A 13,507-nucleotide genomic window follows, 5' to 3' on the forward strand; every position below is an offset into this window, starting at 1 on the left:
TTCTAATTTTTGCATTCTAATCACCAGTAATTATCAACATATCTTGATTGTATGTTTGATCAATTTCAGACTGAAGAAGCTGGTAGAATTCTTCAACTTTATCATCACTGACTTTAGCAGTTGGTGTGCAGATTTGAATAATAGTGGCATTAAATCGCCTTTCTTGTAGGCATATGGATATATCATATCACAGTGTTGTACTTCAAGGCAAATGTTGAACTTTTCTTTTTGATGATGAATGTTACTCCATTCCTCTTCAATTTGTTGTTCACGGCACAGCAAACCATGATTGTAAGATTCTAAATGGCCGACACCATTCCATTTCAGCACATTAACGCCTAGGATTTAGATTTTTATGATTTCCATTTAATTTTTAACAACTTCTAATTCTCCTATTTACACTTCGAACACATTCTAGTTATTGAAACTCATTTTGAGTTTTGCTTCATCAGCAAACGAAGGTCCCAAACAAAGCCTTTACTTCATTCTTGTCATCACGGTCTACCCTAATTTGAGGAGGTAGCTCTTCCCCAGTCATATTTTGAGTGTCTTCCAATCTGAGGGGCTCATCTTCCAGCACTATGTGTGACAATATTCTGGTGCTCTTCATAACAGTTTCAACTTCTGACATTATAGCTGACAATGTCCAATGTTATTCATAAGATTTTCAGTGACTAAATATTCAGAAGTTATCTGCCTCTCCTTCATCTACTTTGCCTTAATCTGGAAGCTCTGCTGAAAATTGACCACCACGAGTGACCCTGCTATTTAAAATACTGGTGGCACAGATTCCAGCATTACAGTAACAATCAAGCCACCCAAGAGCAAAAAGTGACAGACACGTGGTGGAGTGGGTATAGACTGAGAAAAAACTCTGTCAATCTAGCATTTTAGACTCTACAAACATCCTTCAAATAGTAAGATAAAGTTTAAGACATAAAAAGCTGAAAGAATTAATCACTAGCCAATTTGCACCAAAGACTTCTTAAAGAAAAAAGAAGTAACACCAGATGAAAATAGGGATTTATACACAAAAAATGAAGAGAACCAGAAACAGTAACTATATGGAGATTCTTGATAAGAGTGGGAAAAAAACCCTAAAAGTTTTAAAAACATCAAATCGTGATAAAACTATATAGTTTAGGAAAAGATGAGTTGTGTTTAAGTCACACCTACATACCTAACACAACAAGTACACGTGAACAGATTACATTCGAGAAAAAGAACAATCTAAATATTTCATGTTACACTTATGGAAAATAGTGGGCACTCGGGTGGCCCGGGTGAGCTCTAGAAGATAAATGGATTCTACACAGATACACAAGGAACAGTTAAAGGCACGCTTTGTGGTCATCTCTGCTACTCTAGGGAACCATCATGGTTTTACATCACTTAGGGAAAAGAACTGCCCTTGAGAAGTTGAAAACATAATGGGTCATTTAAAAATAGTGATTTGTTGTTTTTGTTAAGTGCCACTGAGTCGATTCCAACCCACAGCGATCCTTTATAGGTTTTCCGAGGAGCAGCTGATGAGTTTGAACCACCGACCTTGCAGTTCAAATGGCTTTGCAGTCTGGCATATTACCCACAGCGCCACACCAGTACTCCATAAAAATAGTGATGGTGGTGGTGGTGGTGGTTATGTGCTCTGGAGTCAGTTCCGACTCATAGCAACCCTGGCACAGGGTTTCCAAGGCTGTAAATCTTTATGGGAGCAGAAAGCCTCATCTTTCTCCCACGGAACAGCTGGTAGTTTCAAACTGCTGACCTTGCGGTTCGCAGCCCAATTTGTAACGGCTACGCTACCGGCGCTCCTTAAAAATAGTGATAGATGCCCTTTTTTTTTCTACCATCTGAAGTCCTCATGAATAGCAATTTAGCCTTCAGATAAACAGACCTTCAGATGAAAATGACAACTACCGTGGGTTAAAATAACAACTGCCCCGGGCTCCAGTGGGGGTTGGTCGCAGGCTATGTGTGGGAAAGCATCTATAGGCCCTGCACTCCAAGCATCAGGTGATCAGGCCCAGACAACTCCACATGTCCTTGTCTGGCTCCTCGGTGGCATATGTGAGTCAGAGATGATGAGCTCAGCCCAGTTGTGCTGAATTCGTGGTGGAAAAAAGCATTTGTCACTGTCATTGCTAACAGCCTTGGCTGGCCCCAATTCTTAGCCATGGACTCAACAAAGAGGAAGCAGTAAGGTTAAGAAAATAGGTGCCCATTTTCAGAAAAGTGTTGAAGTGGAGCAATGAGAATGCAGCTTCTCTGAAGACTGGGAAACTCAAAACAACAATAAAAACAGCTGTCATCAAGCTGTTTCCAAATTATGGTAGTCATACACAAAAACTCAGCTAATGTCCAATTTAAGATTTCAAAAAGTTTACTAACACCTACCCCCCAGTTGTCAAGCAGCAAATGAAAACATACTATTCAGAGCTTCCTGGTGTGGTGCTGTAGGATAAGCACTGCATTGCACGGGCAGTTTGAACAGCAAGGTCAAACGGCTCAATCTCACCAGTCGCTCCTTAAAAACCCTATACAAAGTCGCTAAGACTCAGAATCGACTAGATGGTACTAACAACAACAACATACAAAGCATGGTGAATCACATGAATATCATGTGGAAATATATGAAGCCGGATACAAAGGAACACATCTAATATCACTCGATTTACATTACATTAAAAAAACAGGACATGAGCTCCTTTTGGGGAACTGTTGTTAAGTGTCAACTCACAGCAATCCTATTTAGGATTTCCAAGGAGCCACTGGTGGGTTTGAACCGCTGACCTTGAAGTATACGGAATGAATGTGGGGTATTAATTAAGAAAAGACTCTCAGAACTGATAGTTACGTTTTATTCTTTGATCTAGACTATGGTTTCACCAAAACTGAAGTCATACGGTAGGATTTGTAGACTTTCCTATATGCTAGACTTCAATAAAAATTTATTTAAAATATTGTCTACTTACCCTTTTGGGCAAAAGCAAGAGAAAAAATAATCATGATAAATTTTTTTTTTGGGGGGGGAGGAGGACAACAAAAGCCTCACAACTTAATTCAAATGCAACAAAGCTAGCCAACATTGGTCACTAAGCTCTAATGATTTCTGTTCAACTTATCATTTATGTGGTAGGATTTTTCTCTCGATAAAAATTCTTCCATTTTTATTAACAACCTGTTTAAAGCACTATGCTGCCTTCCATTTTTTGCTCTGAATGACAAGCAGTAAAATTTTAATAAACACTTTTTGTTTTACCTATTTCCCCAATCACTTCTATGCATTTGGTGGTGGTGGTCATATGCCGTGGAGTAGGAACTGACCCATAGCAAACCTGTACAGGGTTTTCAAGGCTGAAAATCTTTACAGGAGCAGAAAGCTTCATCTTTCTCCCACAGAACAACTGGTAGTTTCGAACTGCTGACCTTGAGGTTCGCAGCCTGATTCATAACCACTGTGCTACCAGAGGACTTGGTGGTCCACTTTCCTGACTTGACTCACCATAGATTCTCACTTCTGTTCACAAAAGGCCTCCTGTGTCCCCACCCCAATAAAAAACGTATGCACAGCACTCAAGATTTTATGAAAAACACTCTGTTCTGATTTTACTGTTTTCCCATTAAATATTTTAAAAGCCTTTGCTGTCTGTCTCCTAAAAGTTCTACTGAGACAGAGAAGCAGACTAAATAGATTTGTTACAAGTCACTAAAAATGACAATGGAAACAACTTCATAGTGACAATGGAACCAACTTCATATTTTTAGAATGTGGAAAATCTATTTTCAAGTTTGATGAGAAACAGGCACTGTCAGAGGATGGGGGGAAAATCAGAAGAGCGTCCGGAGGCACACACTATTAGATCTGCCTCACTCAATCTGCTTTTTAATAGAGTCACCAGGGCAATTTGCTGTTATCGTAATCTGACACTTGCATGAAATATCCCTTGCCGTCTTGAAAAACAAAAACTCTACTTTCTGCAACAGAATACAGTACCCATCGAGGTGGCAGCTAGAGCCAACACCAAGGGTTAAAGATCGAAAAACCTCTACGAAAATCTAGCCCTCTTTAATTTTTTGTGAAAGCAGTGGAAGATCTGAAAATTTGTTCACAAGCAGGAGTATTTGTGAATAAAAAGAAAATTGCAAATAATAAAAAAAAAGGGACCAAAAAAAAAATTTTCTTTTAAATCTTTCCAATTCACATAAATTTATCTGTCCATAAAGGTGACAGAAAGGAGACTTTAGTATCACGATGGCTGTGCCAAGAAGCACAGAAGCAAAATGCATCCACCCACCACCACCATACCCATGTCCTTGTGACTCCTTTCTGGAGTCATCACAAGTTGTAAAAAACAAGCTGGACCTAGGAGAAAACACTAGGCCTACTGGGGAGTTGGAATTCTCTTACCAACCCAGTAGTAATGAGATGCACCTGCCTTGGCTGTCAACAAAAGCCAAGTGGGGAACCTAGACTTTTACCCTACTAGGCAGCGACAAAGCTATTCCCTGCCAGAGTATAATCAGAAATGCCCTTAGGATAAAGAAACACTGATCAGTGGCCTGGTGGGAAGATTTTCACAGTAGGCTCTTTGGTATTCTCTCAATCATGAACTGTTAATAAATACAAAACAATCACAAGACTGCTAATAAATATAAAACAAGCACAAGACAATGCTGAAAAGTGGAGAAAAGAAGGCAGACCAATCAGGGACTTCAGGAAACAAGGAATGACAGTGTGATCCCTGGGCTTTTTCTCTGCATCATACATTCACCCTTCAGCTGAAGAAGCTGAAAACACCATTATGACACAGACAAAAGATATTTAAGCAAAAGGCTACTCTCTCTAGCTAAAGGAACAGAGTAGCCCATAGACAATAATTGCTCTACTCCAACCAAAAACCATAGGAAAACACTGTGGTCCCACCTCACCTATGCCATCTGGAGCCAAATGAGAAGTCTGACTTCTGTTTTTGCCATACTTTAGTGAGCAAAACAAACCCTTCGGAGAAGGTCTAGTAGACAGCTGGGACTTTTCTCACCACTGAGAATTAATGACATGCTCCTTTTACTCCGTACTGGATGTCTAAGGACGTCTTGTGAGAGTAAGGACTGTCATTGCCCAAAGGTAACAAGGCCCCTCGGCTTTGGTGTCAGTGCAGACCATGTGAGTGAGGTGCAGTAATGAATAACCCCTATCACTCACTCCTGACATCAGTGGAGGCCTAGTGGGTAGCTTGAATTGAGACCTGTTCAGACTGTCAACAACAGCCTTGTGGAGAGCCTGTATTTCTACCCGCACCAGGCAGTAACAAGGCAGTGCTTCCCTGTTCCCTACCAGAAGACAACCAGAAACACCCACTAAAACAAAAGGTCTAAATAAAATCCAGTCTCATAACATAATATCCAAAATGTCTAATTTTCAATCAAAACTCACTCATCATATTAAAAAAAAAATTCATAGATGCCAATAACGACACGGCAGAGATCATACAATTAATTGACAGACATTTCAAAGCAGTTGTCTTAAAAAATATTTCAATGAGAAATTATGAAATGCTTGAAACAAATGGAGAAACAGAAAGTCTCACTAAATAAATAAACATATAAAGAAGAACCATATAGAAATCTTGGAACTGAAAAATGTAAGAATAAAAATAAAACTCAATGGATGGGCTTAACACTAAACAGAGGGAATTAAAGAGTCAGTGAACTAGAAGACAGAAAAACAGGTATTACTCAATGAGAATGACAAGAAAAAGAACAGATTCTGAGGGACCTGTTGAACTACAATAACATTTGTGTCACTGTTGTCCTGGAAGATAAGAAAAAAGAGGTTAAGGCTGAAAAATTTCCCCCAAATGGCAAAGAATATAAGCTTACACATTAAAAAGTTACTGAGTAAATTTTGATCTCAAATGCGTGATTACTACAAGGTGTGCATACCTAGTCACTAGTGTTATTGTTTCCCTTACAGATTTGTCTATTGTTTGGCTGAAAACTGATTCATGGGGTGAGTTCAGTTCCAGACCTAGAGGGTGACTAAGGGCCAGTCTCAGGGTTCCACTAGTCTCTATCCAACCACTAAGCCTGGTCCTTTTTTATGATTTTGAGTTTTGGTTCACATTTTTCTCCCACTCTATGCTGGACCTTCTAACGTGACCCTTTCAAAGAAACTGGTAGTGGTAGCTGGGCAGAAGTGTTAGGAAAGAAGGAAGAATGGAAACAAGAAACAAAGGAAGGAAGATGTAGTAAGTGATGTTACACTGAGGGGATTGTGATCAATGAGATGAAATACAATGTGTATGAATTGAATTGTTGAATGGAAAACTGATGATGATCTGCTCTGTAAGCATTCACGCAATTTACACACATAAAGTTTTAAAAAGTATTGTGTGACTCCCAAACACAATATGTCACTGTCAAACTCCTAAAGAGAAAACATGTGGGCTAGAACAAAGTGCCCTGATTTTCTAAGTGCTGAGAAAAAAGAATCCTAGAATCCTATATACTGCATAAAAGATCTTTTTAAAAAATAAAAGGACATACATCAAGACAATCTCAAATAAAAGTATCAAAGAGAATCTGCCATTAGCAGATTTACCCTAAAGAAAGCTTTTAAAAGGAAGTTCTCTAAACCAAAAGCAAAAATAAAAAAAGAATCTAGGAAGTCCAGGAAAGAAAAAAGAATACAGTAAGAAAAATATGTGTATATATGATTTTCCTTTTTCTCCTGAGTTTTCTAAATTATTAGGCAAATTTGCTACACAAGATCTCTTTAAAGTGTTATAGAGCAATAATATCAGTTCGAGGACTAGGTGTGTCTGACCCATGCCTTGGTATTTTCTGTATTCTCATATGCATGTGCAAGTTGGACAGTGAATAAGGAAGACAGTAGAAGAATCAACGCATGTTGGAGAAGAGTATTGGAAGTACTATAGACTACTAGAACAAACAAACCCATGTTGGAAGAAGTACAGCAGCAGTGGAGGCTGCTAGGTCAGGTCACCATGGGCAACAGAGGCCGTCCTGCTGAGAGTGGGTGCCAAGGTGTGGGGAGGCGGCCCGATTTGCAGTGTGTGCCACCGGGATCCTGCTCTCCAGCCACACCTACCAAATGGAGTGCGAGGACTTGGACCCCGAGCCCTGGACTCTCTGCGACTTGGGACTTTGGGCCAAGTGCTCCTCCACCCTGGCCTCCAGGTGGGGTTGAGGATTTGGTCTTTTGGGTTCCATTTTTGGACTTATGTTTTATGTACTACAATGACTTCTTGGCCTGACAGCAGCACAGTGGCAGCCCTGATCCTCAGGACGTTGTCCACTGGGTCTGTCCTGGGGCCCTCTACCTGGCCTACATTCTGTACTTCGTGTTCAAGGAGTTTTGCCTCATCTGCTTCATCACATATGTGTGAACTTCCTCCTCCTCATCAACTACAAACAACTGCTTTACTTGGATGAGGCTAGACAGGCAGCTGTAACCCAGGCAGGACTGATGGCTGACAGACTCCTTAACAGACAGTCTCAAGTCCCTTGTCCACTAAGTTGATTTTGCAACAATTTATTTTTTAAAATTACAACACTCTCCAACAATCTTCAACTGATATTTTAAAATCCTCTAAACTCAAGGGGACCTTAGGTATTTTTCTGTCTTCAGTTTAAATATGGATACAAAAAAATAAAGGATACGCAGAGCCAATCAAAGGCAAGCCTTAACTTTGCTTTGAAGATGTTTCTGAAGTAATAAAATGTCACCCTGCCTGACCTTAGATGTGATGATGGAGAGACTGTCTCTTGGACTTTGGACATGTTGTCCATAGGGACCAGTCCCTAGAGAACACCATGTTTGGAAACATGGAGGATCAGAGAAAAAAAGAGGAAGACCTCAATAAGCTGGACTGACACTGTGACAGCAGCAACAAGGGCTCAAGCATAAAAAGAATTGTGAGGATGGTGCAAAACCAAACAGTGTTTCATTCTGTTGTGCAGAGTCGGAATCAACTAGATGGCACCTAACCACCACCACCACCACCACCACCACCACAACCACCACCACCCAATTCTTTTGAAATTGTTGTAGTTCTCCCTCTCCTTCTCACTCAGTCACCTATAAACACTCCCATTCTCAGGCTATCAGACACAAAATAAAAATATTCAAAAATATTATCAAACCAGGAAAAGCCCAACCTTAGCAGACTCTGACTCATTCACAAGTATAAAATTTCTCACTTTTGTTGCTACTTGACCATTAATAGTAAAATTTCAGAGAATGTTTGCAAAAAAAGGGTCACCATTTTCAGGATTTAAAATTATAAACATTTCTTAAAAAATTACAGCATACTCAAATCATTATCTGCTATTTTACTGAAAACCACTGGAATGAAAAGGTTGAGATTCCCCTGGACATTTTTCAAGAATTATTTTAAAAAATTAAAGAAGCTCTGATACCACAGTGGTCATGAGTTGGGCTGCTAACCTCAAGTGCAGCAGTCTGAAAATACCAGTTGTTTCACAGGAGAGATGAGACTTTCTGCTTCTGTAAAGATTTAGTCTTGGAAACCCTATACAGTATGGCTATGAGTCAGAATCGACTCCACGGCACACCACCACCACCATTTAAAAAATCAAGTTCACTATTTCTTGGTAATACATTACCCTTCCTAAGCAGGAACATTCTTCCCACCAAGAAAAGGCTGCACTTACCTGGCCTGGTCAATTCACTGAAAAGATGAAGTAGAAAGCAGGGGTCATAAAGGTCACTGAGATCCGCGATGCTCTTGTCTTTAAATATTTCCTGTGCATCCTGAATAAGCCCCAAACAAACAGAAACACAAGATACAACCTCATAAATGTAACACCATGCAAAGGCTTACCCACTATTTCTAGAATCCAAATTATTTTGAATAGTGAAAGAGCATAAAAACATGGAATTCTACAAAAGATAAAGAGCAAGCACTGATACAGCAGTGTGGGATTGCTTCAAAATAAGTTGGGAAGGGTAGACTACATATGAAACAAATTTGGCCAGTGCTGATAATTGTTGAGGTATGGGCATGAGTAAATGAGTGTCTAGTCACTAGACTTTTGTATAGGGCTGGAATTTTACATAATGAAAGAACTGCAATAACAAAACCACAACTCCTCTATTTAATGGCACGATTAAGCTTAAAATGACAACAAGAGCCCTTGGGAAGAAAAAAGTGATCTACTACCATGGTGTTAACTCCCAGTCACAGAGACCCCATAGGACAGGGTAGAAATGTTCCCTATAGTTTTCAAGTCTGAGAATCTTTATGGGACCAGACAGCCTCAGCTTTCTCCTTTACACCAGCTGGTGGAGCTTGAACCATCGACCTTGGGGTTAGCAGCCCAACATTTAACCAACTGCACCACCATGGCTCATTTGGAGGAAAAGGAGGCAGAATCCCACCCTCCACCTGAATGTTCCCTGACACCTCAACAGCATATGTGACCACACCTCAGGTGGTAGCAGCTTCCGGTTCTGGGGGAAATGCAGGACAGTCTTCAAAACCCGGTCCCGATCCAGCAGGCGGAGGATGTCTCCGACACTTGGCTGCTGCCACAGTGACTTGCCCAGGCTTCGGCACGTCTTATGATGATCCACAGCTGCAGGGCCCCACATCAGCACCCTAGAGCCAGAAAGAGGAAAGCTGACTGGTCCCAGGGTCCCACCAGGAACCGATTAATCACCATGATGACGACCATCGATGTTGCTGTTGTTAAGTACCGTCAAGCCGATTCTGACTCACGGTGACTCTGTGTAGGGTTTCCGTAGCACTGCTGGTAGGTCTGATCCGTCAACCCCAGTCCAGTTATTACCTTACAGTGCCACACCAGGACCATAATTAGAAGCATTTATCGAGCAGCAAGTACATGCCTAGTGCTAGTCTGCATGTTAGAGGTGATGTATCACTTATTTCCCACACAATCTATGAAGTATGGGGTGCTGACAATGTTGCTGATAATAACAGAAACTAACATCCTACACATAGAGCGTCTTATGTGCCAGGCACGAATCTAAGCCCTTTGCCTATGTTCACTTAATCTTCATAGCAACTCTGGAAGGTGTTGCTGTTAAGTGCCATCGAGTCGCTTCCAATTCACAGTGACCCTGTACGGGGTTTCCAAGGAGCAGCTGGTGAGCTCAAACCACCGACCTTGCAGTTCAAACCGACTTCACTTATTTGGCAAACAGAAAAAAGAAGGAAAATTCTTAGCTGGTCCCTTACCCTGCGATTCTAACTTGGCAAGTCTGATGTCAGAGACGTACTAGACCAAGGCTGCAGAGCCGGGGCTGTCTGCTGCTGCTGCAGACCTCTCCTTATTCACACTCGGCCTGCCTTGGGGCCGCCCCAAGACTACACAAGGCTGTACTTTTTTCACTCCCACCACTCTCCTGGCGTCCCTCCTGCTTCCCTTATATCTTCCCCTACTCTCACCCCTCCACTTTCCCACTGGCAAGGATACATCCCCAAAGACCACTCTGGCGAGGGCCCCTTCCCTACCTGAAATGTCCATCAGTTCTCTGCTTGCTGCCTATTCGAAGAATATGGAAATGCTTCAGCCTGGTACTTAGGGCCTTGAACCAATTTTTCTGGCCTGTCCTACACACAATCTATGATCCAGCGACTCTCAATGACTCTGTATAGTTTCTGCGGAACTGCTGGTGGGTTTGATCCGCCAACCTCAGTCCAGTGCTTATCTTACAGTGCGACACCAGGACCATAATTAGAAGCAGTTACCTTTTATGATCTGCTCTCCATTCCCTGAAATGCTCTGACTTCCCCAATTCCAAACCACCCTGCACGCTGTGGTTCCTGCCACAGGTGGGCTAGGCTCCCGTGCCCTGCTCACCTCAACCAAACTCATTCCAATGCTTCAGGAAGCCTCCCTGATGTTCCTAAGCAGATGCTACCTTTCTCTTGTTCCACAACACTCACTTCACATATGTGGCTGAATGAAATGCCAACTAAAGAGTTAAGTTTGTGATAATCATACCCCCTCAACAGATTAAGGGGGCTGTTTCTATCCTCTATGCATTCCTCATAGTACTGATCATAGCACCTTGCCAACAGCTGCTGCTCCTGTTGTTAAGTACTGTCAAGTCAGTTCCCACTCACTGTACAGGGTTTCTGAGGTTATAAATCTCTGTGGGAGCACAAAGCCTGATCCTTCTCTTGCAGAGTGGCTGCTGGGTTCAAACCACAAACCTTGTGGTTCACAGACCAGTGCTTACCCTACAGAGCCACGATGCTCCCCTGTCAACAGCTAGTGACCAACAGACCATTCTTCCAAATACAGGCTCATTTTTATACAATACTCAAGTTAAAAAAGGAATCATTTTTAAAAGACAGCGTCCCCTGTCGCTGATGGTTTCTAGCAAGCAGGCAGCTGATACACAGGAAATGCCCTGCCATCCAGCAAGGTGACCTAGCCCGGGCAGTCCTTGCCAACAGAAACAGTCCTGTGATGTTATTCAGGCTTTCCCTAAGGCAGTCCACGCTCAAGTCGGTGTGTACTGAGCTAGCGGAATTCACCTTGTCTTGAGAGCTAAAAAGGAGACAGAAAAGATTTCAAATGCAGAGTTTATGGTGCCACGTGCACTAGTCTCTAGGTGGGTGCTCACCTGAAGTCGATGAGGCTGAGGTCATTCTTTTCATATGACTGGAGGAGAAGCAAAATCTTCTGGTCTAGAAGGCAAATGAGGGTCTGTTTAAGAAGCTGAATCCCTTATATATTCCCCCAAGAGATACTACCTCACCTTCACTCACTCCCCAGGGGCACATCCCCTCATCACATTCTCACCCAGGCCATCACCTCACAACCCCACTCTCACATCTCTGTGCTACACCCCTCTATCCTTACATACCCCCTAGTCACATTCCCCATCCTCACACATTCCCTGGTCACACAACCTCATTCTTACAACCTCCCTGGCCACACACCCCATTCTCACACACTCCCTGGTCACACCCCCCATGTTCACACACTCCCTGGTCACACACACCCATCCTCACACATTCCCTGGTCACACCTCTCCACATACTCACATACTCCTTGGTCACACACACCCATCTTCACATACTTCCCGGGTCACACTACTGTCCTCACACTCTTACTGAAGTCACAGTCCCATCCTTGCACACTGCCCAGGTCACACCTCCCATCCTCACCTACTCCCTGGGTCACGTCCCCTTGTCCTCACACTCTCACCAAAGTCACAGTCCCATCCTCACACATTGCCCAGGCCACACTCCCTGGTCACACTCTCACCAAAGTCACAGTCCCATCCTCACACACACTGCCAGGTCACACCCGCATCCTCACGTACTCCCCAGGCCACACCCATCCTTACACTCTCACTGAAGTCACAGACCCCTCCTCACACCCTCACCCAGGACGCTGAGTGTAGCACCATAGGCCCCAAGAAGCACTGCAAAGTGGCTGCTCTCACAAACAGAGGGGCACATCTTTACCACTGCTGACATCAGGTCCACCAGCGCTTCTGGAAGAAAATAAAACTGAAACACACAGCCCAGTCTACGGCACATTCAGAACAAAAGTCGAGGGCTACTCATTTCAAGACACATGTCACTGTTTACCAATACCCCGCTCTTTGCTTTCTTTCCCTATGCCTTGTTTTCGTTTTTTAAACTAAACAAACACAACTTCACAATCACCTCTGTTGCTAGGTCCTTGACAAAGCATGGAGTCCCTCTCCACCTCAACTTTGCAGCCACTAGATTTTTACTAAGCATTTTCCCCATGATTATGTTACCAAAATCTCTACTACTTCTACCTCTGCTTAAACAAAAAGGCAAAATCCTTGTTAGTCTTCCTGCCACTCACACTACTTATTTGAATAGTGCTCCTCTTCAATTTAGCAGTCTAACTCTGTGGTGACTTCTAATGTGTTTGGGACGAGCATATTGCCGATCAGAGTTATGGAGATAAGCATGGACGCATTGCTAGTACGACAAAACCAGGAGGCAACACATACATCTGAAATGCAAGGGCAGGGAGAAGATCACCTTTCACTTGGCTGCCTGGGTTTTCCTCTCCATCAGACGTCAGCATAGTTGACAAAAACAGAGAATGCTGGGTAAGCATCATATGTATCGTGGGGGGCTGGACAAGCTTCGTGCGCAGAGGGCTTTCTGGGACATACAAGACTTGTAGGGCAGCAAGGAGTGCCTTTAAGAATGCATGATCCTGATATCGGAATCTAAGAGGCAAGAAACAAAAGAATGAAGAGTTTCACTACAAGACGACAACAACAACAAAAAGAAACCCAGCTGCCGTTAAGCAGCTCATGGTGACCCCTGTGTGAGAGTAGAACTGTGCTCTACAGGGCTTTGAAAGAGTGAATTTTCTGAAGTACATCACCAGGCCTTTCTTTTTGAAGCAACTATGCAAATACTGGAACCTCTAACATTTTGGTACTGGTTAAGTGCTCAGCTGCTGTCTTGCATGTCAGCAGTCCAAATCC

The 13,507-nt window shown here is 42.6% G+C and overlaps 1 protein-coding gene across 1 annotated transcript in view; it reads right to left on the bottom strand.

Moving 5' to 3' along the window:
- The window catches only part of URB1 (URB1 ribosome biogenesis 1 homolog (S. cerevisiae)), a 103,762-nt gene that overhangs the window by 28,328 nt on the left and 61,927 nt on the right, over nt 1-13,507 (bottom strand). Inside the window, exons 26-30 of the mRNA XM_006862527.1 lie at nt 13,050-13,243; nt 12,413-12,523; nt 11,645-11,708; nt 9,476-9,647; nt 8,701-8,800 (exon numbers count right to left, since the gene is read on the bottom strand). Of these exons, the coding sequence (XP_006862589.1) occupies nt 8,701-8,800; nt 9,476-9,647; nt 11,645-11,708; nt 12,413-12,523; nt 13,050-13,243 (641 nt within the window). The remainder of the gene's footprint in view (nt 1-8,700; nt 8,801-9,475; nt 9,648-11,644; nt 11,709-12,412; nt 12,524-13,049; nt 13,244-13,507) is intronic.

Source organism: Chrysochloris asiatica, unplaced genomic scaffold, assembly GCF_000296735.1.
Source record: "Chrysochloris asiatica unplaced genomic scaffold, ChrAsi1.0 scaffold00049, whole genome shotgun sequence".
Taxonomy (NCBI): Eukaryota; Metazoa; Chordata; class Mammalia; order Afrosoricida; family Chrysochloridae; genus Chrysochloris; species Chrysochloris asiatica.